The sequence below is a fragment of the Acanthisitta chloris genome, unplaced genomic scaffold, assembly GCF_000695815.1.
Source record: "Acanthisitta chloris isolate BGI_N310 unplaced genomic scaffold, ASM69581v1 scaffold12674, whole genome shotgun sequence".
Classification (NCBI taxonomy): domain Eukaryota; kingdom Metazoa; phylum Chordata; class Aves; order Passeriformes; family Acanthisittidae; genus Acanthisitta; species Acanthisitta chloris.
In genome coordinates, this window is record NW_008671040.1 from 44,961 (window position 1) to 64,778 (window position 19,818).

Genomic DNA, 19,818 nt, shown 5'->3' on the forward strand with positions numbered 1-19,818 from the left:
CAGATGCCTTAACTGTATTTAAAGTTCCAGACACTGAGATCAGTGAAGAATTGAGTTACCAATTATTTTCATAATCAGTAATTTCATAATTACCAAAGTTATTTCCCTAACAAAGAAAATATTACACATATTTTTTAGAAACAGCTAAAGTTCCTTAAGAAAAATCACTGCTCTGGGTACATCACTGTTATAAATAACAACACTGTTCATGCAAGGACCTAGTTAGATTCTGTATACATAGTCAGAAAATTATAGAAACATATGGTCAGCAAATGAGATCTAATGGCTGAAGTACTGTTGTCAATTTTCTACCTACAGTTTTTCTTGTGTTAAAACTGAATAAAGAATACAAATGTTGCCTACTTTCCCTGTGAGTTATTGACAGGTCATTCTAAACACAGTACTACAGGTATCAATGACTTTTTGGTGAATACTCAGCTATGACATAAATCTGAGTAAGCTCCATGTGTTAAAACCAGCAAGAAGGAAGGGTCTCACTTTCTTCAGTTTTAGGAACTTAAATGGCCACCATACAAAAAACTTAGGAACTTTTATAGAAACCATGTAAATCTCCTGTACAGTATCATAAGCCACTGCAGTTTATAGAAGAATTACACACAGCAATTAGTTCTCCTCTTCAGGAAGACTATAGAATGGACTGAATTCTTTCACTAAACTCCACAGATTAAAAATAATTTATAAACAGCTCTCTGGCATCATTCTACCACGCTATGAAATTTCAAATGATCTCTACAGAAAGGCTAAGAATAAAGAAGCCAGCACTTACCTCATCATGCAGCTGATCAATTCCTCCTGATAAACTCAGGAGATTTTCTTTTGCTGTAGTCAATGAATAAGTTGAATCTTCTATAGGAACTATAGACCTCTATAAGAAACAACAAGGAACAGCTCATTGTAATTTAAGGACTTTGTTGTGTGTCCAGAAAATACTGGGAAGAAAATAACTATGCACACTATTTAGATTATTTTTATGTCTAAAATGACTGATCTGCAAAGCACATAAGATGACATAAAGTAATCACATAGATATAGTCCATGCAACACAATGTACCATTTCTTTAAATACAGAAAGAAGAATCCAGCCATGTCACACTTTCAGCTCAGTAATAGGATGGAAGCATCAATTCTGCTTTCCTGATTCTCAATTTCATCACAGTCTGAGCTGCCCAAATAAACTAATTTGAGAAATTCCAAGGCACATCAAATTAAATGTTTCCATCCAGTCCCACAGCTGCTACTGTTTCAGCAGCCAGTCTTGTCAGAACAGCTGCACCTGGGGTCTATCCATGAGGCTGACCCTGAAGATCAGTAGCCCTGTGGATCCCTTTGTCAGTGAGAGAATAATAGCCTGTATTTGCTTCAAGGTCACCTCAAAACTGCTCTTTATGGCAATAAATAGGCCATTGTACACAAGTGTATAATATTTGATAAAGTCAAGGCCTGCCACAGAATACCACTTTTTCAGAGGCACAAAGAAACTTAAGGCATCTCTTGCGAAGAGAGCAAGTATGGTTAAGGTTATTTTTAGACTGCAGATGTTACAGAGCCAATCATTGTAAATACTATAATAAGTATCATTTTGTCCAACTTTTTAATGAAGTAATACACAAGAGTATCCAACAGCCTTGTGTCAAATGGCAATTCCAAAGTCTTCTCCTCAGAGTGAAGGAAGGACAAGTGAAAGATGAAGCTCTGAGGCCTCCTGGAATAAAGCACAGCAAGTTTCTTTAAAAGTCTAGTTCAAGAAACCAGAATGGGACAGCAGTCATGTTTAGGTATGTCAGGAGGTGTAAAGCAGGATGCTTTAACTAGAAAAACAGAAACACTTAAGCCCTCCACTGGACTGGAGATGCAGAAGCAATGAGGAGTAATCAATCAGATTTGATAACTTTCTTGTTACCGAAAGACCCAAGCCTAAGTCATAGAAAAGAGGAAATACTCGAAGGTCCTGGGCTACCAATGTGAGGCAGACACAATACAGTGCACAGGACAGCCCTTCAGGGAACATCTGTAATGCACAGAAATAAATTTGGGGATTTTCTGGCTTCCAGCTGCAGTTACTTTGGTACAAGGCAAAAGGCAAGGTAATCTTTAATTAGGCAGGAAAAGGGGAATATCACCTTCCAAAAGACTATAAACTTACCCTCAAGATTAAGTTGTTTAAAAAACATGGTGGCCTTACACAAACAAAATTACATCATAGTCTCAAGAGATATTGTACCACTTTTAGTATCCCACTTCCAAGAAAGTGACAGCTGGCTTTGATTTGATTTTAATGCAAAAAAATGTGTACTAAAGGAGAAACTTAAACATAAGATTTTACTTTGTTTCTAAGTCCAAGAAGCTGATGCTTCTACACAAATATTAAACAATTACAGAAAGTAAGTCAATTGTATCCTTGAAGTATTGCAACAATTCTATGAATTCAGTATGCCTTATGACAAAGAAAGTATAACTGAAGTAACTAAAAGGGTAGCAACTAAAACTATAGTTTACCTTCAAACATTGTAATTGTTATAATTTTGAAGTACATTGATTGGAATTCATTATGTCACACACCTTAAATAGAAGAAATTTCAACTTAAAATCTGAAAATTCAACAACACAAGAAGGCTCACATTATTTTGATTTTGTTGTGATATGGTGAAATACAATGACAGCTTTGTTTTTGCCTCAAAGCTTGTCTTGCTTGGTTTATTGCTGACTCTTATCAATAAATGTGCATATTTTAATGGTCATGAAGTAGGGAGGATCCTGTTTATCTCTGGCTTTGTGCAAAGACCACATGAACTTAACCCTCAGCAACAATAAATGACCTTCTAGAAGCACAAAATGTGGTATTTCATGCTTTGGTTAAGGAGGAGAATAGCTGAAGGAAAATTTAGACCAAGCAGCCTGAAAGCATCTAACACTGAAATATTCTACCTGACTTTAGTGTCCTGAGATGGAGAATAGAGAAAGGTACTTGGACTGCCACACAACCAAAAGGAAAGCAAACTGCTGTACCCCAAGCACTCTGGCTAATGGAGAAGCAGCACGCTAAGGGAGGACTCAGGGAGCCTATGGGAACAGCCTTTAGATCTGTGCCTTGGCAGCTCTTTAGCAAAGGGACCAAAAAGGGAAAAAAACTAGCCTGATGTTTCCATTTCACTGCTGAAAATTAATCTCCTTGCTGCGCCAGACTTAAGAATGCATATAACTGAGTTGAAGCACGCACATATAGCATGTTCAGTAATTGCAGAGCTGACTGAAAAATCTATTCATCCTTTTATTTAAATGCTAGTGCAACAAATTAAAAGAAACTAATACAGGCAGCTAAATAACTTATGATACATCTCTATACCAAACATAACGGTCTTAATCTGGTATATCACTTACACATACATGCATTAAAGCTGTGAACTTCAGAAGGCCTTCTGTTAAACTACCAACACACAGGCAACTGCAAGTTTTGCTTTAAAGGTGTGACTAAGTATTTCTACTATTTACATGTTCATTTTACCTTCAGATATTTTGTTGCATTCTCCAACTCTGACAATATCCCATAGGGCACACGGGCAATACCAGTGAGGTTCATTGAAAGTATGGCCTTGTTAAGATCATCCAAACTGTTTAACAAAGCTCCTGTGCAGTTGTCATCACAAGCTACATAAATAATTTTAAGAGAAAAAATCAATATTAGTATTAAAAAGAAGCCAACAAATACTGGAATTTTGATTTACACAAGAATTGCCTTCATCTTTTAAGTTAAGGGTGATAAAGAACAATAATTCTGGGTATACAGATTTGTAGTCTTGCCCTCCCCTTCCTGCCCAAGACTGAACTTATTCCGAACATATTCTCCTTAGGTTACCAAACATTAATGCCTTATTGGGCCTGCTAACTATAGAACTGCTTGCTGTATTATAACCTTATTGAGCCTATTCAGTTGTTTTGCTATAAACCCAGGTTGAAGTCACTGACACAGGTTAAGAATTCAAGCCTACAGCACTGTAATTCCATTTATTCCCTGGATTATTACTTTTTTTTTTTACTTATACAAAGCAAAATCTGAGTTCTAAATCTGAATTCATTGTAAAAGCAGATTACTGCACTAGATGTGCCTTTCTGCTATCTGCCCTCTCATAAGGAATTACTAGACTTATTATCTGTGGAATATGACTAATTATTGGTGAGGAATGCCTATAAGTCTTGAATAACTCCAAAAGGATTATTACAGCAATCTCATATTGAAACAGTCAATGACATAGGAATTCAGCATTTTTCAATAAAGGTATACCACAGTCAGCAAAAAAAGTCTTAAAATAATCTTTCCTTAAACATGTATGTAACACTAAGTAAGCCATTTTAAGAATTAACTAATTGTCTAATGTTATTATGTCTATTGAAGTTTCCTCTGTGTTGATAGAGCAGAGAATACCTAGTTCAAACCCCTCTGTTTCACACAAATATGAAGTTGTTAAGATTTCCTTATAGAAAGAATAGGACCTGACACGATAAAAACATTCAACAAATAATCATGTGCACAGAAATATCACTGGAGTAGACCACAGCCCATTGGGAAAGGAAACAATTCAAAAACCACCTACAAACACACTCGTCTTCCACAAGAAGATGCCTTGGTTCACACTCCTCACAGAGCTGTCCTATCACACCTTGCTTACAGAGGCACTGGCCAGTTGCACGATCACAGTTAACATGAACAGACCCACTTGGATTGCACTGACACGGATGGCAGCTGCCCCCAGGGAGCTGAGGGTCACCATAATAGCCAAGGGAGCACCTACACAGGGAGGAATGGGACACTGAATATCAGGGGATATTCTTAATGAAATTAGATGTTACATTTATCTTTGAGAATCACTGATAACTGTTTTTTATTAATAGCTCAACACTAACTAACAAATCACTCTAAGTCCTTGAGAACCCATTCATATACTTATTTATGAACACTGAATAATCCATTCAGAGTACAAATATGGCTCATGTTAATCAAACTGTCTTTGGGAGTTGGGGAAAAATGGAAACATCATGTGTATCTCACCTTTCACAGTACTGTCCTTCATATCCTGGGAGACAAGCATCACAGTGGTAATCCTGAACACCTTTCAGGACACAGGTGGGACTAAAACTGGAAGAAGGATAAACAAATACCTGCTAGCATATAAATAAAAGACCATACAAAGACAGGTAACACCTTCAGCCACAGGTCAAATACTGTAGGCAACTGTAAACATCTACTCAATCTGATGCAGTGCTCTAGAATTTGTATTTCAAATCATTTGTGTGTTAAGTTTGCTTTCCCAATGTGACTGCATTACTGCACAACATTCTAAAGCGACTTATGGCCTTTCTTTTAAACTGTAAGACAATGAAAAAAGGATTCTGCGTGATCTCGTTATAGTACAGAGTACTATATATAGTTGCTAGGCTCTCATTCCAACTCCATTATACAAAAGCAAGCAACAAATCTGCTTTTCAAGCTTTCTGAAGAAAAAAACAGCATGCACAGCATTTTGCTTTTCAAAATATGAAGTTAACAGTTCCTCTGCCAATCAGATGTATAAATTTCAGACAAAAGAGTACTTGTTCTTCCCACAAGATTGATCTCATAAAAAAATCCTGCATTGGCTGGAGCAGGCCTGAATATTTGCAAATACAAAAGCATTGTACTTTGAATGAAGAAAGAGACCCACATTTGAAACTAAATCATGTTAGGGCAACTTACTCCATTATCTATAAAAGTTTACATGGCTGATCCACTCTTAGAGAAAGAATCGACTCAACTGTCAGTTCACCTTTTTATTTAAAGCCTCACAGAGTTACCACTAGCTGTTAACAACTCAAAATGTAAGCTCCACTTACGTAAATAGGTAGCTTTCATATATCTAAAAATTAAGGGTGTGTAATGGTAAGTAACTCCTATTGTCACAGATGGGAAGAGTAGGAGGTGGGACATACAACACAAGAAATCCAGAATGGTAAAATGTACATTGGATTTAATAAGTTCTGGTTACCTAACAGGGTTGGCTCTGGGGCAGGCACATAGAGAGCAGTCATTTACAGATCCAATTACTTTCCCATAGTAGCCTGGGGCACAAGCACTGCAGTAATCACCAACTGTGTTATCTCTGCAATTCTGATACACAAAAAGGAATTCAAACAGTTTAAAACAACAGCAAACAACAAGAGAAACTTTATCTCCTCCCCAAGTCAATACATGCACACAGTTCCCAAAAATTATATCTCCAAAGGTCACTACCCATTGGTCAGCACCCTCTGTGAGGAGGAACCTTTTATGCAAAAATAAACAGAATGCCAGCATATTTTCTCTTATGTGAATGCCCTTTCAGGCAGGCTGACCTAAATTCTGTTCTAAATTTCCATTAAGGCTTATATATTTCTGCTTCTATTAATCCAATTTAGGCCAGGACATTACAGTACAAAACAAAATATCCTAAAAAAACCAACCAAAACCCAAACAAAACCCAAAACACAACAAACAAAACCTATAGAAAAAATAGCCAAAATCGATGGCAAAATTAGGCAGAATACCTAGATGAAAAATACAAGTTTCAATGTTTCAGCAAATGCATCTGAATACCAGAAACCAAAGACTATCCACAGTTAGGATTCACAGACACCACATTTAATATGTCAAGAGTACTGATCAATAACACTGTTAATAATATTAAAACACTAAATTGGAATTATAAACACAATTTAACTGACTAGTTAGTTGCTAGTATGTGTATTTTAGAGGTTAGTTGATGACAGCAAAGAGTAGCAATGCAGCCTTCTATGGTATGGGATCAGAAGTCAGAGGTGAAAAATAGCTCTTCTGCCTACACTACTCAGCTGGAAATGCCTAAGTAGGCACATAGGTGACTTGCTATCCCTGTGACAGGAAGCTGGAAGAATGATGCATATTCACTAGTGCCAAAGTGTTTTGGCCTTGTAGAAGTGAGAAGCCTTTCTCCTACTCATGAGATACATACTTTAGTACAAACCTGAAAGTAAAAGAATGGTTTACAAAATCCTGACGGACTAATGAAAATTCCCTTTAAAAACTGACTTCAAGAATTAATTCAGCAGAAGTTGACTTTGAACTGACCTACTCACCACTGGAAAAGACAAAGCAACTGAAAAAAGACTTTATGAAATACTACTGAGCAATAGCAGAGAACAGACATAATGTGCCTTATTTGGTAAGCTGAGAATTTGTTGCCCACAGGGCTGTCACACCACAAGAGAGAGGCAATGTGTTAGTTATATGTGGCCTCTCTTTGCCACCTTTGGGATAAAATGAGAAAAGTGAGGAAATTAGCTTAGCTGAGGCATATCCTTGTAATACTTTAGTTTCTGTGCATTAAAAAAACCCATTTAAAGCCACCCAGTGAATTTGCTTCAAGAATTTGCCTTTCACGTAGTCCGTGGTATGGTATGGCATACTGCTTCCTTTACATTTTTCTGTGTGACTAAGCAGACCTTGGCCATAAGCCCCAAAAGTCTCAAAGAAAAGCAGTTAACTGAACTGATACACAAGTAATTTTAATTTTAAATCATTAATTAAGTATGTTAGTGTCCTTGCTTATTTTACTAAATGGACCATAAGGGAAATACTATTCAGATTTTTCATTTCCCAGAACTGGAGGGGAAAAATCACACTCTATCTAAATAGTACAGCGATACATTCTCCCAGAAACTCCTACCATAGGTTACTACTGTTTTATGCTCAGGTGAAATCAACAGAGTAATGCATAAAATGCACATACCGAGCACTTTCCAGTTTCAGGATCACAGGTTTCACTGTGGTTGTTGCACTGACAAGGCACACAAGGTGCTATCAGAGTGTGAGGCTCTTTCACACTGAGTTCTGTATGCTTTCGCCTGTAGTATCCTGGAGCACAGCTCTAGTTGTAAGGGGAGTAAAATAATTTTTTTTAAAATTATCACAGTTATCAATGGTTACAAACAATTCTAAAAGCAATTTAAGTAATTTCATCATCTCCTATTAGATATACAAAAAGGATTCAAGGATTCTGTACCTGACAGGACAATCCAGTATAACCAGCAGGACACCTACACTGCTCTACAAGATGAGCTCTAGCTCTGCCTAGATGCATTTCTTCAAACTTGACTGCAATTTCCATTGAGATATTTGCAATTCTACAAGATATATGCAGAAAAGAGTATGAATATCTGAAGAAGCCATAACACAAAAAAACAAGATCAAAAAACATTTTCATGTTTCAAGGTCAGGCCTACCACACACAATCTTCCATAATCCCCTTTTCCCCACGCAAATGTCTCAAAAACGGAAGGTTCTTTACTTATTTATAGGATTTCAGGACCTACAAACACGCACATCAGTAATAATCAAAGTACTAAAGATTGATTCCCATTGGCCTGCAAAACTTGGCAAACCGATCGTGCAAGACTATCTATTTCTTCCTTAGAAATATTAGACAAATGCATTTCTTTTGTCCCACACATTTTTGGACAGAGCTAACAAAAAGATAATTGAGTGCATGTGAATGAAAAATAACACAAAATCTGGAGGTGGAATCACACTTCTTCACAGCTGTGAAGATGTACAGACACTGGGTATTCATTGGATGCATCTCTGCTTGTCATGTTGGTTTTGGGACTGACAGATGCAATGACCATATCCCATCCCCTCCCCGTCATTAGTAACTTAGTTATGCTCAAAATGGCAATTAAATGCTACCATTGTGAGGTGGAAATATCTTAATACTACTGCCCATAGTGCATAAAACTACAGGAGAGACCGAGACTGGTACAAACTCAAGAACTCAGAGGATCATGTGTTTCAATTGGAAAAAACCCCAAACCAAACCAACCAACCAATCAAACAAACAAAAAAACCCACCAAAAAATTCAATACCCATAAAATAAGATGGGAAAGAACTAATTTAGAAAATATAAAATATCTATGTCACCCACCCTGCAGAACACTACATCAGACTGTAAAGCTCTGTGCTTCTTTTATGTGTTTTTCTATTGAACTAAGCAGCAGAGATATTTAGTGCTTCACAGAAAGAATTAAAGAGGGACTCTGCTGCCATTAGAGGTCATAAATGTTATCTTACCAGAGGAAGAACAAGAGTCATAAATAGGAAATTGGAAATGTCTCTACTTTGAGCTAAATCTTTACTGTATAGCTCAGTTGGAACTATTTGTAATTAAGTTACAGTAAATGCAGTATAACAAATAAATGCAATCTGAGATTCCTTTACCTGCTTTGCTGTAATCCTTGGCCATAAGCTGCCTTGATAAGGATGTATTCAACATTGCTTAGTACAGACATGAAGTCAGAACGTAAGACAGGTTCATCAGACACAGAATTAAAATACTTCCAAGAATCCTGAGAAAACATATCACATATTATTAAAATCATGAATATTCAAGGTAATGCTCAGTTCCTCCATACATGTTCTTTCAGAAATGCAGACCCAGTGACTATGTCTAAACTCTAGCAGCCAGAAATCCAAAACTCCATGTTAGTACAAAATATGGTTTCATATAATTTTTTCTTTCTTCCCCATACTCAGCTTCTGTGACTAGCTTGTACAGGGAAGCAGTCCAGGCCTGCATGGCACAGCTTTTGCTGGCTAGATCAGCAAAAAGACCAGAACTTCACAGCACTCATTTCACGGGCAGTTGCAAAAGCTGCTGTAACTGTGTCCTGTCAACTGACAAGAAGACTAGACCTCCCCTCACCCCCAGTCAGGGAGTTCCAGATATCAAAGGAGGTCATCGTTACCTCCTCTGAAATTGTCTGGTCAGCACTGCTGTAAATTACTACTCCTGCTAGGGTAAGATTCATGTGGTGCCATATGATCTACCTGGACTCCAAGGGTAACACAGGCTATAAAAGTCATGAGACTATCCAAGAGTGACAATATCTGGTTGCCTGTCATTTATCACCAAAATCTGAATCTGTTTGAAGAGTTTGCCACAGCGACATCTTCAGAACTTCCCAAAGAGGAAAAAATATGGAAATATTATTTGCTGCTTTAGCACAACATTCCTAGCCATGTTTTTACCCCTTAAATAGATGCATTTTAATCCAAGTACTCTATTTACTCACCTTATTTGAAATCAAATATGCATTTTTCAAAGTATTTTATTTACTATATAGAGCTTTTCTATAAACCTCATAGAAGAAAAGTAAGTATTTCCACACCAGTAGTTTGGCTTACCTCCTTCATTTCTACTTCCTTGTCAGTTCTTAATCCATTTTCTGGAGAAGGGATGTCTGCATAGATGACCAACTTGCTGGTGTGACCTCCTTTCATTAGAATCTGTGGCTCAAAATTTGAGGTTCCAAAACCATCCAAAGCATAAAAAGCAACAGTGTATCTCAGCTTTCCTCCATAGGCCATGAGCTGTTTGGATAAAAAATTACTACGTTTATTTATTTATAGCTAGAGCTACTAGCTGAAAATATTTTAATATGATCTGGAGACTGGAAAACTGCCAGTTCTTTAAAGAACTGACAATAAAACATGAAAACTGACAAACTCAGCAGTTTTTACACCAAGATTAAATGCATATTTCTAAAAAGCAGCTTCTTCTAGACCCTTTCAAGATGTGCACTCAGTATTCATTTAGTTCCTAAGCAATAGAGATTCTATGATCTACATATTAGCATCGAGGTTGAATACTCTTTCAGGTTGCTACAGCACAACTGAATACTATTTTCCTAAACACAGGATCTCAGAAGAGTAACATGGTAATTAAACATGGATGCCACTAATTTACTGGGTCAAGAGAAATCTCATTAAGAAAGGGTAATGTAAATATATTGTTTGTGCTTGCTATAAGTAAGTTCAGCCACTGAATATTTATAATATTATGACCTACAAGAATTGAACTAACATAGAAAAATGTTATCGAGATAAACTGAGTATTATACAAAAAAAGAAGTGTCTGTTGGACAATAAAGAAATAACGTACAAAGCATTACAATTATTTAATGTTCTCACCTGCTCTCCTTGAAACTGCTCTGGTAACCTCCAGTAAAATGTTTCTGTATTTAAGTATTTTCTGACTATAGCAGCATCCAGTAAAATATCAGGAAATTGTGAAAATACTCCTTCCACTGTTCCAGTCAGGTTGCTTTGGGCTACTACATGTAGAATGGACTGATCTGGAGTTAAGGTTATCTGCAACACAAAGAGTGAAAGATCCATTCAAGAAAAATATACTGTTTACAGTTTTAGATGCTGTGAAACAATCAACAGTCCATGTAAGAGTAATGAAAGCCCAACCAAAAACAAAGTGGGAAACATGTTTAATATTTACTTATTTTAAAAATAAAGACTGAAACGCAAGGTTTCAGTTATAAGACTATGACCACTTACATTTGCTTTCTTTTCTGTCCTGCCACATGACATTCCCCCCACAAGCCAGACAATTACATTCAGCCTGATTCATCAAATGTGTGCAACCTTAGGCACACCAGTGTGGTACCTAACATAAGGATAACACCAATCTGTGTGTTTTAATGTTGCTTTACGTACAGGAATTCTCACATGTTCTTCTAGTTCCGAACAAAACGTGGACATCCCAAAACAGAAGCATGGAGTACAACCCAGCGCATTGTTAGCAGACAGAGCAAAAGTTCCAGGTTTGCACTCACTGCATTGTAGACCAAATACATTTTCCTGGAGGAAATGATAAAGAAACAGGAACAGCACACTCATGTTACACACTAGCTAGATGCAGGATGGTTCTTTTTTGAAAGAAAAACCTGTTGCTATGTAAACTACATAGCAGAATATCAATTATTGTATCTATTTTGTTTTACTATGCAGTAAATTCATTATTTTCCAATGCTGTTTATAAAAAAACCAAACCAAACAACTATGGAACCTTAAAGCTAAATTCATGTATTTGAATTTCTATCAAAAAATAGCATCTATAAATTTTCATTCCTAACAGAATTTCCCTCCAAACCAGCATCTGGAAAAACAAGCCCTCAAAGCCAAAGAAACTGCTCAGTATGAAAAGGAATCCGAGGACCTATTCCTAAGTGTCTATCTTTGCGATCAATCCCCAACTGCTCAGTTCAACTTGAAGAAATGCCCAAAACTACCATCAGTTTGCACTGGCATCTTTAACCAGAAGATTGGAGAGACACCTATGAAGGCAAATATTTCTTAAGTTCTTTTCTATTGCTTAGTCTTTCAAGAACAGAGTTCCACCTTTACAGAAAAATCTATACTATCTATGTATTTAATATTTCCTTTTTTAAAATACAAGAATGTTAATTCAGATGTCACTATTAGCAATATATGTGAGTTATTCTTAAGCACTGCCGTTAGTTATAGCATAGGAAATGAATTTGAATTTGCAATGTAAACTTTTAAAAAAACATTGAGATTTCCTATTTCATATTTATTGGCTTTTTCATATCACAATCATTTGGATTTTCTAAAAAGCAGGTTATATCATCTGAATCAATGTGTTGTTCTCAAACCTAGTAAAACTAAATGTGTATGAGCAGAAAAATTTCAATGTATTTAATTTTTTCCTGGCTAACAATAAGACCTGTTTAGCACTGGCACAGAGAACCCTTTAGCAGTGATTTAGGTATACTAATAAATGTCTCAAAGAAGGGATGCAGATTACCTTTTGAAGTCCTTTCAGCCCTATACCCTCCATGAATTTAATGCAATAAATGTCCAGAAAACTCTAATTCTGTCCTAAAAGGATCTGAATACTTCAGTACCTTGCAGGAACAGATGCCAGTTGCTTCTTCACAACTACAAAGTCCTTCAGTGTCATCACACATCTCTGCTTTGGTTCCACTCAAATCACAATCACAGGCAACACAGTCCGGGTAGTCCCTGTAGCCTAGTGCACACCTGGAACAGTCTTGTCCTCCAAATTCAATTCTGCACTGGCATTGACCTGTCAATACATCACACTGGAGATTGGTTGAACCAGTGTTGCTACAGTTGCAAGCCTTAGATGAAAAGAAGAAATGATCATAAATAGCAGACCTATAAAATATTTTTTTTACAACAGAAACAGCACAGTACATTTACAGTGGCCATTAAAAGTCAGTGTTTGCCAACAATTACTATGCAATAATAAAAGAGAAGAACCTCCACTCAGAAATGAGGTTGGCTGGTTTGCATTTGAACAAAGAACTGCATTTCCAGTAAACAGTAGATGGCAAAAAGTTAGATGCTTTATGGATTTCTAAATATGGGTTGGGAATCAAAGGAGTTGAAGGAATCTGTTATGGAAAACAAAACTAAAACTCTGAAATACTTTATTTACAGTACTAAGTATTGAGTGAGGCAAGTAAATTAAAATGTTATATAAATGATGGAGGAAAGAAATCTGTAAGTACAATCATTTTACAAGTATGACAGAAAGGAAAATCTTAATACTAACATTCTTTTAAGATTTCAAGAAGCATTATTAGGGTCTACATCTTGCTTGTTTCATTTACTATTTGATGAGGAAGCAAGAATCTCATTTCAGCCAAAGGTGGGAAGCTCAGCAGGCACCGCAGCTCACTACCAAAGGAATATTGTTTCCTGACAGAGCCCATCCTTCATCATGCAATCAGTAATATGAACCTGTTATTACAAATATGCAAAGTGAATGTACTTAATTTGTCATTCTTTTTTGAAGCAGACTGAATTAATCTTCAGTCTTACTTTCATATCTCTGGTTACTTAAGAAGTTTAATTTTGCTCTGTGGTTATTTCTAGCAGTGCAGACAAAAAGTACATTCCATCTAACATTACACAACTGTGATCATTCTCCCTGACTCTTTTTCTTCATGTCTCTTTAGGATGAAAAGCCTTTACCTTACAAACCACTCTACATAAAGACCCATAAAATCTATTAGTATTAAGATCTAATGTCATAGATGGTAATTAGTGTTCTACACAAGTTTGCTGCTCACCATTAATACTCTTTGTACTAAGCAGTTTTTACTCTGGCAGCAAGCACTAGGTGCTACAATGCCTAGTGTAATACACTTTATGACCAAACAAGTTGACACTTTGGCTCTCAGATAACAGTAAAGGTCTATAACCCTGAATGTCAAACCCTATCTTAACAATCATAATAATAGAAATAATTTTCATGTACTTCAATCTCTATCTAATATGTGATAAAGATAAATAAGGACTCTAATGTACAATTAATTGTGCTGTAGCACACTTGAAAAGGATTGTAAGCAAAACATAGCTACAGTTCTGCTCCATCACTGCACCCAGAAATGTATGCTAAATACCAAGAAAACTCTAAGAAATGGACCCAGATGAAGTACCCACTTATGCAGTCTGTGTTGCAAAACTAGTCTGCATCTCTGATAATATTTCCCCCATTTCACCCACGTAGAGAGCATAGAGTCTTTCCAAGTTTTGCCAGAGGTCATTGCTCCGGACCTTAACCTACCACAGCTGACTATTCAGCACAGGGGAGCCCCCGCTGGCCCTGGTATCTGAAGATCACAGTATTGTTTGTTGCATCAAGAAAGTAATTAAAGCACCTTAGAATAATTAATGTTAGTTACTGTGATGTTGAAACAAAAGGGATTATAAAAAATTTAGCAAAAGTGAGCTATTACATGTTTACAAGTGCTGTGGACCCACCCTGTGGAAGGAAGACCTCAAGGGAAATGCACAAACATGTTGTATTTGCAGAGCATTATGTAAGAGTGACAGTAGCTGGTGGCAGTGGTTTAAAGACCAGTTGTCAACTAAGTTGCTATAAATCACTAAGATGGTTAACTCTGAAGAATTATTAGGACTACTTTATCATCCTTACTCTAAAAATTAAAGAGAGAAAAAAAATAACAATTTGGCTGACACTTGAAATACTTACTGCATACAATGACACACCTTGTCAGGTTGATTATATTTGTGGTTTCTTCACTGGAATTACCCATTGCATTCATGTAATTCTGATGCTTTTTAAAATCTCAACATTTATAAAATAAAGATTGGCCCAAAGCCATATCTGTCAGGAATTTACTGCATGAACATAATTGCATAAATGGTTGCTATTGCTTGGGATCTGCACTGACTTGGCATTTTACTGCTTGATCATAAGTATTAAGCTGAGATAATGGGAGGTGAAACATTAACTACATTATACCATCTTAATTATAAATATTCAGAAAAATGCCTACAGTAACTTTTAAGATAACCTAGATTTCATTGTTCTTAAAACCATAATTTTATCACTTCTTGATGTACACAGAAACTATGTTCCCAGTTGCCAATTGATGCTATAAATCTGAACAATTAAGAATACACACTTCAAAATTTTAATGTGATTTATACACCAACCCAGAATAAGCACTCTGATCAGGATTTTCAAATATAGCTTTTAAACACTTTACAGTCTGTTGTTTTGTTGGGTTGTGGGTGGTTATTTTTTTAATGGGAGCATGTTGCACTAACACTTTGAGACAAATAATAACAATCACAGTTATCAAAACAAGAGTTCAATTCTGACATTTGTATAAGGCAGATTGCTTTTAACAGCCATGGCTTTTCATCCAGCCTACCATACCTTGCAACCAAGCTTAGGAGAGAGTCCCCAGTGATTTTCTTCACAGAGTTCACATTTTGGTCCCTGAGTGTGAGGGGGACAAATGCATTGGCCAGAATCAGCATTACAGTTGTTCTGAGTATGGGCACAGTCACAGGCTGCAAGAGAAATAGGGCTGAATGAGTAACTTTATCCTTGCTTTAGCTACAAAGAAGAAACTCCAAGACCACTGTTAGCCTTACTTTTCTTAATTATGTAGTACAGTTTGTCCATTCCACTCCTTGCTATCCCTAATCACTGAAAAACAAATTATGACCAGTGACATTTCATAGTTTTATTAGAAGCACATTACTGCTTCTTGGCATAGTCTGTTTGGTGTATTAAAAAGCAGTGCTACATTTACACAAGGGAATCAACAAAGTCAAAATTACTGGGAAAAAGAGTAAAATTTGTAGGAAAAAAATTCTATTATAGAGGAAACAAAACTCATCTGGAGATATGATAATGTTCTCAAGCAGGCAAAATGATTAATCTCAGGATTGCTTACTGAATAATAGGGATGGATACCTATTTTTATAATAATTAACTACTGCAGGAAGCACTTGCCCATTTAAGAAATGCAGTACTACTCCAGCTAAAGAGCAGAAGTTCAGAAAAGTGGTTTTATTGTTTTAGTAACATTTACAAAGTTTCCAATACTAAACTGGTTGAAGGTACCTAAGAGATCTTTGAGACTTAATAAAGGCACTATATATATGTTTCAAAACACAATTCTATCACATAATCTCACTGCATATTTTGTTTTACTATACTATTTGAGGCATGAAGAGTAGTTTGTCTGATTGGGAGAAAAGGTAGGCATTCCTTTAGCTATGAAAAGGGCATCTTATTAACATAAATTAGTTTTTTATGGCATTTTCTCAATTTGGATGATTATTTTCATGACTAAAAGTTGTATACACAGAAGTGATGACAGGAAAATAGAGTCAATGACATCCCTGCAAAATATGAAATATATAGTTAAGAATTAAATGAAAAAAATCAGGTAAAAATATTTAAGAGCAGTGGGTCTTCATTTGCACAGTTGCAGGAAAAAAAAGGGTTTACTCTCCGTAAATGACTAAAGGGTTTTGCCAAAATGAGACAAAGGAGCTATTGAGGATGCAACATTTCTCTCATGTACCCTTTATGAGTTATTTCATAGTCAGTACCTTTTACGAGGAACCACACAATAAGCAAAGAAATGTTTTGTTCCCTAGCTTAATCAAAGTATTAGGAGACCTTTCTACAGATTCTTCCGTATAGTCATCAAAACAACTGACCTTTGCCAGAGTTCAGCATACAATACAATATATTGCTGAAAGAAATTCCAGACAAACTGAAAGGATCATGGATTAGAGCTTACGTGTGCAGCCACCATCCTGGAACGCATAAAAGCCATGAGCACAACGATCACACTTTTCTCCAGCCACTCCTGGTACACAGTGACACTGCCCCTGATGATTGCAGTCCTCGGAGACCGAGCCAAACTGACTGCAGTTGCAGGGAACACAGCCAAGCCCAGTAAGCAGGCCATAATAACCATTCTGTTGGACAAGAAATAAATAGATTTGAACTATGTTTCATGAAGTTTTGGAAACAATACGGTATACACTCTTGTTTTCTCTTGTTTACGTTCAACAAGGTCTGACCTGCATGAATATTGGCCAGTGCTGTGTGACTGCTGTGGGAAGACTCCCTGGCCTAATCTCTTCACTGCTCCCAGCTAAATGCAATTAGGCACCCGGTGAGAAATTGAGCACTGAAATGCTCTCTTGGTCCTCTAATATCATGAGTAAGACACTATGTTTTGAAGTCTGATGCTATTTTAATTTAAAGGCTTGTACAATGTGAGAGTGGGCTGCGCTGATCATGCACAGACTTCTGTGAATATAAATGAAAGCCTAGAACAGAGCAGGTCAGTGACCTATGGTACATGTGGATCGAAAGTCATTCTGCTGGGCTGGCACAAGGGCAGTAATTGGGCATAGATTTCATGCTTTGGTCTCTGATGCAGACCTACACTTAGCATAGCCTGGAAACTGCTGTTCTGTATCACTGGTGAATTTCTGCTTGTTCTTATAACAGGCCTGTCTTTTAGTCGAATCCCCTATTGGCATTCAGCCATGAGGTATTTATTATCACCAACCACATTTCTTCAGATATTCCCACGCAGACTTCATTTTACAGAAGCACAGCTCTAAGATCCCTTCATGTTTGTTAGCAGTGTTGCGTTTGTTTTTTTGGTAAGCCCGTGTGACTGCACACTGTCAGCACTAGCCTCAACAGCCCTATGTAGAAGGGTGCTGAGTCAACTACACAGCTTCACATCTTCAAAGAGCACATGCAGAGCAATTTGCAACCACAAAAACCTGTGCAGACAAATTTTGGCCTTTGCTCCTGCAAGAGATCCCCTCTCCCCTGAATATATTTGCTGCTATTCTCTGTATCTGCTTGAATTAATATCTGTATATAAAGATAAAAGACCAAGATACAGAAAATGTAGATATAAGCAACAGGTAAATATCTGCTTACCAAACATTTATCACATCTTTCTCCAATCACATTTGGTTTGCAGGAACAGACACCTGTCTCATGTTGACAAGTACTTGAAAGGGAACCATTCACATGGCATGCACAGGCTTATGGTCAGGCAAAGAGAAACCAAATAAAAATTATTCATGTGTATCTATATGCAGACATGATAATATAGAATTCAAAATTTGGTATATAATGTGTTTCACCTGTTTATACCCCACAGATACTATAGTAACACCTGTGCATTCAGGCTAAAAGAAAAAAAACAACTCTGGATAGGTACAATTGAGAAGTTTGTTTCTTCCAGCCCTATATGTGACATTCAGAAGTAGGAAATGCAGACAGCACATCACTGGAATGACAGTGTTCAGCAAGCCTCTAAGTTCCATGGATATCAAGTGTCAGACCCCAGCATAATACATTCCCCATCCTCAGCCTACCCTAACTGCATAGTTTTCAACCTGTGCTTGCCAACCCACAACTTCAAGATTAACTCTTTCAGCAAAGGTGCATATCCATTTTGCTACATGTACACCACATCTTTCTGTTCTTTAAATTTTAAGAGTAATAGTAATAGCTTACCACGACAGTTTTTGTCAATCACTGCATCCCCATAATACCCATCAGCACACTTTTCACAGTGGTGACCTGCTGTATTCCCCAGGCATTTCAGGCACTGTCCTGTGAAGGTATCACAGTGGCCATCCTCTTGAGGGTTTACATTGCCATTGCATTCACAAGGAGTACATGACTGTCCAGGCACAAGTGGATTTCCATAGTAACCATTAGCACACCTGCATCAGAGTTTCAAAACTTTATCAGCTGGACAGCAGTCATGTCAAACACTCTCCCCACTAAAGGGAGTATTTCCTATTAATCTTTTATCTAAAGATTATCTGCATTACAAGAAAAGACAAAAAAGAAAAGAAATTTTTCTGCACATGTAGTATGAACATTTCAAGGCAGGTAGGATGGCAAACAGATAGTGAGGGCAATGATACAGATACTTTACCCAAAGCTAGTGTACCTACCTTTCACACTGAGAACCAGCATAGCCTGGAAGACATTTGTCACAGACAATTCCACCTTCTTCACTCAGCTGGCAAGTAGGACTGAAACTAACAATATTTATGGCCATCATTATCAATAGATGGAAACACAAGACACCTACAAGCATTCAATATCTACCCTTCAAGTCCATATGCCTATCTATACAACCATGTGCATTTTTTTCTAGTTTAACATCAATGTTTAAACATTACAGTATGTCAAATATAGGCTTAATTTTCAAAAACTCTTGTTGAGTTTTTTTTCTTAAAAAGGAAGATTTTAAAGCCTCCTAAAAGCTTGACCTTCTTTCTAGTAAATCAGTCCAATTTATGTACTGAGCTCCTCTTTTTGACATGCAACACTTCAGTCCTACTGTAGCTTTCTGGCATGAAAGATAACTGTGGTTTTGCTACCAAGTTCAAGGATAGGTCAAAATACTACTTTCAACCAACATGTACAAATTACACCAGTTCACTCAACCTCTCTCAGCTTAGTCTACACATTTTCTACCTGGAAAAACAGTATTTCTCTGAGAAATGCTCAAATGAAGAAGGAAAATGTCCTTTCCTCTCTCCTTCAGATTTCATGACATTTTCCTTTATCTCACTTTCTGATTTT

General features: G+C 36.8%; 1 protein-coding gene across 1 annotated transcript in view; it reads right to left on the reverse strand.

Annotated features, from left to right (window-relative positions):
- Positions 1–19,818, reverse strand: part of LAMA1 (laminin, alpha 1) — a 79,839-nt gene that overhangs the window by 28,423 nt on the left and 31,598 nt on the right. The window contains 17 exon segments of the mRNA XM_009073944.1: positions 788–886; positions 3,524–3,666; positions 4,611–4,804; positions 5,066–5,152; positions 6,039–6,160; positions 7,797–7,934; positions 8,070–8,190; positions 9,282–9,409; positions 10,248–10,433; positions 11,034–11,213; positions 11,571–11,714; positions 12,782–13,018; positions 15,595–15,731; positions 16,979–17,159; positions 18,148–18,254; positions 18,733–18,944; positions 19,182–19,268. Of these exon segments, the coding sequence (XP_009072192.1) occupies positions 788–886; positions 3,524–3,666; positions 4,611–4,804; positions 5,066–5,152; positions 6,039–6,160; positions 7,797–7,934; positions 8,070–8,190; positions 9,282–9,409; positions 10,248–10,433; positions 11,034–11,213; positions 11,571–11,714; positions 12,782–13,018; positions 15,595–15,731; positions 16,979–17,159; positions 18,148–18,254; positions 18,733–18,944; positions 19,182–19,268 (2,503 nt within the window).